This window comes from Penaeus japonicus, unplaced genomic scaffold (assembly GCF_977035675.1).
Source record: "Penaeus japonicus unplaced genomic scaffold, GWHDUDI00000001_assembly GWHDUDI00000032, whole genome shotgun sequence".
NCBI lineage: Eukaryota > Metazoa > Arthropoda > Malacostraca > Decapoda > Penaeidae > Penaeus > Penaeus japonicus.
The window spans coordinates 29,063,261-29,073,260 of record NW_028234434.1 but is presented as its reverse complement, the minus strand read 5'-3'; the positions used below and the strand labels follow the sequence as shown (position 1 = coordinate 29,073,260).

The following is a 10,000-nucleotide window of genomic DNA, read 5'->3' as shown; positions in this document are numbered from 1 at the left end:
AGATATTATAATATGTATATATATATTATTTATACTATATATTTTACATATTATATAATATATTATATATTTATATATATATATATATATATATATATATATATATATATATATAGAATCTATAAATATGTAATATATGATGATTATATATATATATATATATATTATATATATATATATATATATAGTTTTTGTTTATAGTGTTTATGGTATGTATATATATATCTATTTGTATATATATTTTAATACATATATTATGTGATGATATATATATACTTATAAGTTATAGTATATATATATATATATATATAAATTACATACACTGGTATGGTGAGGATAGGATATAAAATACATATGTTTATATATATTGTGAATATAGAAATATATATTATTTATCAATATATATATATATTATATAAATACCTATATTATATATAATTTATATATATATAATGCAATTCATATAAATATTTATTTTAATATATTTATATATATAGATATATATATATGCAGAGAGAGATAGAGAGAGAAAAAAAAAACAGAGAGAGAGATATATAGATATTGATATTGATATGTAGATATAGATAAAGATACATATAGACAGATAGATGAGTAAATAAATATATAAATGAAGATATACATAGTTATTGGAAGTATAGAAAAATGCATTAATATATATATAGATATATTATATATATATATATATATTGATATATATATATATATATAACATAAATAAATATGTATAAATACATTATTATATAATTATATTTATCTAATTAAGTTTAAATGTGTATACTATATATATATATAGTATATATATATATATATATATATATATATGATATATATATATATATATGCATATGTAATATACATATAAATATATACATACATACATAGATACATACATATATATACATATACATTTATATATATATATATATATATATATATATATATATATATATATATATATATATATCAGGGGGCTGGCAAGCCCCTCGCGGCAGAAAAAGCGGGCTCCCGAGATGTGTACGGCCGAGATGCGCGAGCCCGAGGGCGGGTTTCTTTACGCGACCGAGCACCCGAAATGCCCGAGGACGAGTTTTTGTAACTTTGCTTGCCAGCCCCCAACTACATGTTTTTCTGAACACGCCAAATTTCGAGTAAAAATTAAGCGGACTTCCCGACGTCAGAATTTCTTGAAACTTGGTAATCCGTACATTTAGGACATCCAATCAGATCGATTGGATAAAAAATGGCTGAATTATTACAACTTGAAATCGCCGAAAATGAGGGTGTTCTTGTTAAACAGGGAATGATATGTTAAAGTCTTTGACAATATTTCAAATCGATTCTGGAGCTCTATTATTCATTCATACTTGGCTGCAAGCATCATTTTCATGAGAGGCATTGATCTGTGATATACCACAATATAAAAATAAACGGAATTTCAGGTAAAACTGTGTCTCAAGTCTGTGTCTCAAGGCAATAGAGGGCAGATCTATGATCCTGAAAGCGCTTCTGTCGTCCAAGCCTCATATTGGTAAGTAAATGTCCGGCTTTCTAACTTGATGAATCAACGGTTACATAAACCCGAAAGTCCAAACCGTACTAATTTGCCGAATACCAATACGTTTTAAATGTGTATTTAAAATATCGTCATGAAAAGTAAACTGAATAAATACATTTCAGGAACACCCTCACAAAGAAAAAGGAGGAAATAAAGAAAGTGGACACGAGTACACGGAAACCAAACGTAAAGAGAAAAACGAAGGTTAAAACGATGAAGACAAAGAAGGTCGTTAGAGGCAAGACTAAGATTTAATGTTTGATCGGCATAGTAGTTTGATTGTGCAATCCGAGCAATTTGAAATCGTCGATTGATTCCTCAAAAAAATTACTCGTTTTCTTGCTGCGAGTGCATTATTAATATTTGTGATCCAAACACCATGGTACTAAAATTTAAAACTTAAATTCTAATAAAATAGGTATGTAATTGCGTCGAGTTAAAACTGCGTTGAGTTAAAACTGTGTTGGGTTAAAATTGCGTAAAGTTGAAATTGCGTTGAGTTAAAATTGCGTCGAATTAAAATTGCGTTGGGTCAAAATTTCGTTGACTTAAAATTATGTTGAGTTAAAATTGCAACGAGTTGAATTGCGTTGCGAATTAAAATTGCGTTGGGTTGAAATTGCGCTGGGTTAAAATTACGTTGAGAAATTGTGTTTGGTTAAACTTGCTTGAATTAAAATTGTGTTGGGTTAAAATTTTGTCGAGTTAAAACTATACAATAACAAGTGAAACAACACTACCTATTTGCGATATACAAATTGTTTCATGGGGAACTCCCAATCTTCAGCTTATAGTATCTGGAATACCTATATTTTAAATGAAATATATTCGTTCACAACATACTTTCTTCTAAAATGGCTATTAAAATAATTATGGACAAAAACTGCTTCGACCCAACTGGCTTATATAATAGTTATAAAACATTACCCAAAAAGGCTAAACTTCGTTTTTCTGATTTCATTCCTAAGGAATAACTATATGGTATCAATGCCACAGATATTTTTGAACTAGTACTAGCTTACAATACATTATATAAAAGGCAAGCTGTCTAATTTGATATCTTTCAGTTGACGGTGGCGAAAATACTTATGTTATATCGGAACCGGCAAACAGCAAGAACAAAAGCAGTTCTGAACAAAGAAGAAGTAACAATTTTCCAATGACGTCCTCATCGAACTGCTGTGAAAAGATGTGTGCGAGCGTAGTTACTGGCTGTGGTATAGGAAGGCACAGAGAAGAATACAACGTTCTGGTTCTTAGAGGCGGGGCAGATGAGACTGATCAAGAAGAGGAGGCAGATAAGACTAAGAAGAAAAGACGTCGCAGGGGTCGTGGGAGATCTCGACAGATTGGAAAGAGGGCAAAATCGGGCAAGGGCACATCACTCAGGCGTGCTATGATGCAATACATGAAATCTGGGCAATGGGATGCTGTGCATGCTAAGGCTATGGCATCTTACAAGAAAAGAGCAATGGATGAATACATGAAGACTGATTCATATAAGGGAGCACATAAAAGAGCCATGGATGAGTACAAGAAGACGGAAGGGTATATGGAAGCACAGAAACGGGCCATGGATGAATACAAGAAGACAGAAGGGTATATGGAAGCACAGAAACGGGCCATGGATGAATACAAGAAGACAGAAGGAGATATGGAAGCACAGAAACGGGCCATGGATGAGTACAAGAAGACGGAAGGGTATATGGAAGCACAGAAACGGGCCATGGATGAGTACAAGAAGACGGAAGGGTATATGGAAGCACAGAAACGGGCCATGGATGAGTACAAGAAGACAGAAGGGTATATGGAAGCACAGAAACGGGCCATGGATGAGTACAAGAAGACGGAAGGGTATATGGAAGCACAGAAACGGGCCATGGATGAGCATATGAAGACTGATTCGTAAATGGAAGCCCACAAAAAGGCCATGGATGAGTACATGAAGACAGAAGGATGGTCCACCGCACAGAAAAAGGCAATGAATGGATACATGAGATCAAAAGCATGGCTAGAGGCTACTAGGCGAGCAAATATGAACGGAACGATATAGTAGCACGTGCAAAAAGGGACAGACGCGAGAGGCACGTCCGCCTAGAACATCTCGGAAAATGTCAGATAAGTTCCAGAGCGAGACGGAGACAGACTAGATAGAAAGAACCTTCACTTGGTACTAGCGAGACAATCGACAGCTGCGGCATGTTGCAGTGAATGGGAAGGTGGACCACACAACAGAGTCTGATGTAGAAGAGGGGGAGGAACCTGGGAGCAGTGACAACAGACAGCCTGGATCTGATCCTCACCTCTCCAAGGAAGATGCTATGTCTGCTATCCGATCACACAGTGTAAGTAGTCATAGTTTGGAATCAAGATGTGAATAGCATCGCAATTTAGGTTCAATCTCACTTTCAAACACATGGAATATTTTGATTGTATTTTGACACTCTTTCCCGAGCATGGAATATTATGACTCGGGTGAAATGGTCCTCACTTAATTAAATCCTCCCAGAACTCACAGGCGATCTGAAATGTTTTGACGGTTTTTAATGGATATATAACCTCTTTCAAGTTCAACATTTACCTAACTATCGACAGAACTATTAAAATGATGTGTTTGATGATATTGATCATCGCAATTTTATTATGGGCAATTTTTCATATTTTTTTGATGCAGGACTGCCTCAATTTGAGGATACTTGTTTCATTTCTCACCACAATCTCGAAATCAATTTTGGGCGATATAATTGAAATGGTCCACAATTGAACACTGAAAAAGGGTGATATTTTTTCCCAAAACCAAAGTGGATTTGGTTGTGATTGTTTCGCGGCCAGCCATCGTTCTTTACTCTAAAAACTTATGAAATGAGAAAGAACGCGGCAGGCGACAATCTGGCCGCCAACCCCCACAATAACATGAAAAAATCATATGCACCATTATACTCTCATAACTCATACATACTAGAAGCAGCTAGAAGTTGAAAGTAACTAATATACTGAACAACCCGAAAAAATTTTTAACCTAGGAATCTATATGTTTTGTAATTTTTTCAGAAAAAACGGGCCCCGAGTTTGCTACAAAACCCATTTTTTATAACCTCAGAAACCCTAACCCTAACTAAGAAGCTGTGAAACAAATTTTAGCAGTCACGTCAATAAATGATATATAATGAGGCTTAATGGCATGACTTACAACAGCACGTATAAATGTCATATGATGAAAAATAACACATTCGGGTCAATGTCATTGTGGGGTGGCGGCAGATTGTCGCCTGCCGCTGGACTGCCGGGAAGTATCACAACCAAATCCACGTTGGTTTTCGAAAAAAAAAATATATATATATATATTTATATATATATATATATATATATATAAATTTATATATATATATATATATACGTTTTTATTATTATTATTATTATTATTATTCATATCTATATTTACATTTATATATATATATATATATATATATATATATATATAAATATAATATATCATGTGTGTGTGTGTGTGTGTGTGTGTGTATATCATATACATATATTTTATATATATATAATTTATATATTATATATATAATATATATATATATATATATATATTATATATACACAAATATATAAATATATATATCAAAAAATATATATACTGATATATATATAGTATAAATAATTATATATATAAATATATACATATATATAATATTTATATATATATAATATATATATAATAAATATATATATAATATATACACAAATATATATATATATATATATAGTAATATATATATATATTATATATATATCAAAAATATATATACTGTATATATAATATAAATAAATATATACATATATATAATATATATATATATATATATATATATATTATATTAGATATATTATATATATTATTATATATATAGTATCACGTATATTATATATATAAATATATATATATATATATATTATATAATAATATATATACGTATATATATGTATATATATATATATATATATAAATATATATATATTATATATATATATAATATGTATATATTATATATATATATTTCTATATATATATAGGATATATATATATATATATATTTCTAGTATATATATATAAATATATATATATACATTTATATATATATAATATATAATATATAGTATATATAATATATATATATATATATTGTATATAATAATAAATAAATATATACTATACATTATATATATTATACATATAATATATATATATATATATATATACATATAAATATATATATATTATAAATTAATATATATAGATATATAATATATTGTTTAAGCGGTTCTTTTGCCTCTTTAATTAATTGAGACGATATGTGAGGCATGGGATGTAACAATCTAGCAGGAATTGGAGATAAACAAACCGATAATCAATAATTTGTTTTATTAACTGTCTCTGCACGGTCACTGAAACTAGGCCTGAGATCTGTCTCCCCAAGCGGTGTGCCGCAGACTCAGCTTGCGATGTACCTCCACTGGGTGGATTGCGGGGCGATCCTCACTCCACATCGGAAGCCGTGACTCGTGACACCAGGCAAGAAGGCAGGAGCGTCAAGGGCGAGGAAATGCGTTGCTTGCTCCAACGTCACCTCGCTTACGTCACAAAACACTCGCTCAAAAACAAAAAAATTAAATATCAACATACTAATACATTAATTTGTATCAAGATCATTAATATTTCTTTCTTCATAACGACCTCCAACTATTCCGTTTATATATTGTATATATAGGAAAATGAAAAAGTTACTCAAACTTCTATGCACTTGTTTGTTATCGCAGCCCAGCCAATAAACGCCTAGTTGCGTATGATTCCCTCATTTCATTCACTTTCGTTTTGTTTCAAAGTTTATTATCATATGTTAATAGTTAACTAAAATAATGAAAAGTCATCTCTTATTACTTTATATTGAATATTTTTTACATATATATATATATATATATATATATAATATATATATATATATATGTATATATAAAATATATTATATGTATATATATCTTTTTATATATATATATATACACTATATATATATATAATATATACATATATTTTATATATACATATATATATATATATATATATATATATATATATATATATATATATATGTATATAATACATATATATGCAAATATAATATATATATATATATATATATAATAATAATATATTAATATATATATATATGTGTGTGGTGTGTGTTTGTTGTGTGTGTGTGTGTGTACATGGAATATTATATATCATATATAAAATAAATATATATATATATATATATATATATATTTTAATATATATATACTATATATACATATATATATATATATATATATAATTAATAAATATATATATATACATACATATATGATATATATATTATGTAAAATATATATATGTAATATATATACATACACACACACACCCACACAAACACCACACCCACACAACACACACACACAAATATATATATATTATATATATATATATATATATATTATAAATAAATGTATATATATATATATGTGTGTGTGTGTGCGTATGTTGTGTGTTGTGTGTATACATATCACGACCTATTATGAATATATATATATACTTTATATATATAAATATATATATATTTATATATATAAATATATATATACATATACATATACATATATATTTATATATTATATATATAATTATATATATATATATATAATATATATATATATATATATATATATATATGTATATAAATAAATTAATATAAAATCAATACATATATATATATATATAATAATATTATAGTATATATATATATATATATATTAATATATATATATGTATATATCTATTATGTATATATATATTATATATATATATATATGAAATATATTTATACATAATATATATACATTACATATACATAGAATATATGTAAATATATATAAATATATATGTTCAATGTATATATATAATGTATATAAATGTATGTATATAGATAGATAGATGATAATATGATTCATATATATATATATATAATATATCGAAATATATAATATATATATATATATGTATATATACATCATATATGCATATATAATATATATATATATATTTATAATAATATATATTATAATGTTGTGTGTGTGTGTGTGTGTGGAGTGTATGTGTGTGTATATACAGAAATATATAATATATCATATATATATATATATATATATAATATATATATATATAATATATATATATATATACATAATATATTGTGTGTAGAAGTGAGTGTTAGTTTTTGTGGGGTAGTTTCCCTGTGAGAGAGATGTATGTGAGTGGTATTGTGTGATTTTGTGAGATTGAGAGAGATTGTGGAGTTTGTGAGTAGTTTGAAATATTTGTGAGTGTGTGTGATTTGTTAGAGAGTTTTTGTTTGAGCTGGTGTTGGTGTGGAATTATTTGTGTTTATGGTCGGTTGTGAGTTTTTGAGTTGTAGAGTGGACAGTCTTTTTGTGTGTAGAGTGTGTTAGTGTGTGTGTGATAGTGTGAGTTTGGGGTGGTTGTTTGTACGGTGGTTAGTGTGGGTGAGTGATGGTGTTTGTGTGTGTGTGTGTGTGTGAGTGTGTTTTTGTGTGTGGTGTGTGGGACATGAGGGTGTGTTTGTGAGTGGGTATTTGGGTTTGTGTGAGTTTGTGTGTGTGTGTGTGGGTGAGAGTTGTGTGTGGAGTGTGAGTAGTGTGATAGAGTGTTTTTTGTGTGTGTGGATTCATATTAATATAGTGTTATATAGTGAGTGTTAGTGAGTGTGAGTGATATTGTGTGTGGTGGTGTGTTGGGGTGGGGGGGAGTGGTTGTTAGGGTGTGTGTGAGTTTGTGTTGGGGGTGGGGTATTGTCTGTGTGTGTAAGAGTTTGTGTGTGTTTGTGTGAGTGATGTGAGTGTGTGTGTTTGATTGTTAGAAGTGTGTGTGTTATAGTGAGTTTGAGGTAGTGTGAGGGAGTGAGTGAGTGGGAGAGTGTGTTGTTGAGTATATTTATATTTATATATGTTAGTGTGAAGTGTGAGTTAGAAATTGATATTATGTGTGTTTGTTTTGTGTGAGTGGGTGAGAGTACTGTTTTATTGTACTAGGTTTAGAAAGTGAGTTAGTGTGAGTGTGAGAGTGATAGTTATGATTACTTGTTAGAGTCTTGTGAGAGGTGTGTGTTGTGGATTGTGGTGTTGGTTTGTGTGTGGGTGTTGTGTGTGTGTGTGAGTGTGAGAGATAGGGATAGAGGACTAGTGAGGTTGGATGGTGTGTGTGTGTGGAGTGTGTGTGTGTGTGTGAGAGTGAGAGTGTGAGTGTGTAGTGAGTAGTGGAGTGTGTGTGTGTTGTGTGTGGTTTGTTTGTGTGTTTTAAGGGTGTGTTAGGCTGGTGTGTGAGTGGTGTCTGAGTTGTTTGTGAGGTGTGTGTGTGTGAGTGTGTGTGTGAGTGTGAGTGTGTGTGTGTGTGTGTGTGTGTGAGAGGGGGGGAGGGGGGGGGGTGGGGGGGTGGGGGGGGGGTGTGGTCAGTTTGTGTGTGTGGGGTGTGTGTGAGTGTTTGTGTGGTTAGTGTGTGTGTTTGTTTTGTGTGTGTGTGTGTGAGTTTGTGTTTGTAAGTGTGTGAATGTGTGTGTGGTTGTGGGAGGGTGTGGGTGTGAAGTGAGTGAGTGTGTGTGTGTGTGATGTGTGGGTGGGTGTTTGTGTGGTTGTGAGTGTGTGGGTGTTGTGTTAGGTGGTGTGTGTGTTTATCTATGGTGTGTTTCTATCATATCTATATCTCATATATATTAGATTTTTATATCTAAAAATATATATATTTATTTATATATATATATAATATATTATAATACATATATTTAGAGATATATGTGTTTTGTATATTGTATACTGTATTTATATATATATAATATTATATATCTATATACTTATAGTGTCAGCGAACTAGATAATATAGATAGATAGTAGATAGATAGATATAGATATATATAGATATAGAGATATATATAAATATATTTATATAATATTATATATGTATATATTAATATTATATAAATATATATATAATATATATATATATATATATATATATATATATATGATATACATATATATTACAAGAAATTTATATATATGTATATATAATATATATATAAATATATATATATATATTAAATATATATTAATATATATATATTTAGATATTTTGAATATTATATATACATATATATACTATAGATATATATATATATTATATATTTATTATATATATATATATATATATTATATATTTATATAAACTATATTATATATGATTATATATATATCTATTGATTTATATATATACTATATTATATATTTATATATATATATATATCTAAATATATA

At 28.6% G+C, this 10,000-nt stretch overlaps 2 protein-coding genes across 6 annotated transcripts in view; both read left to right on the top strand.

Annotated features, from left to right (window-relative positions):
* The window catches only part of LOC147467994 (uncharacterized), an 8,952-nt gene extending 5,336 nt beyond the window's left edge, over positions 1-3,616 (top strand). For 4 of the 5 annotated variants that reach the window (XM_086556587.1, XM_086556583.1, XM_086556586.1 and 1 more), the window contains exon 2: positions 2,644-3,616. In XM_086556587.1, the coding sequence (XP_086412713.1) occupies positions 2,736-3,485 (750 nt within the window). In that variant the 5' untranslated portion in view covers positions 2,644-2,735 and the 3' untranslated portion in view covers positions 3,486-3,616. Of the gene's footprint in view, positions 1-1,460; positions 1,550-2,643 lie in introns of all 5 variants that reach the window. The other variant, XM_086556584.1, reaches the window with a different exon arrangement.
* Positions 3,486-10,000, top strand: part of LOC147467993 (uncharacterized) — an 11,675-nt gene continuing 5,160 nt past the window's right edge. The window contains exons 1-2 of the mRNA XM_086556222.1: positions 3,486-3,554; positions 3,754-3,921. Of these exons, the coding sequence (XP_086412348.1) occupies positions 3,486-3,554; positions 3,754-3,921 (237 nt within the window). The remainder of the gene's footprint in view (positions 3,555-3,753; positions 3,922-10,000) is intronic.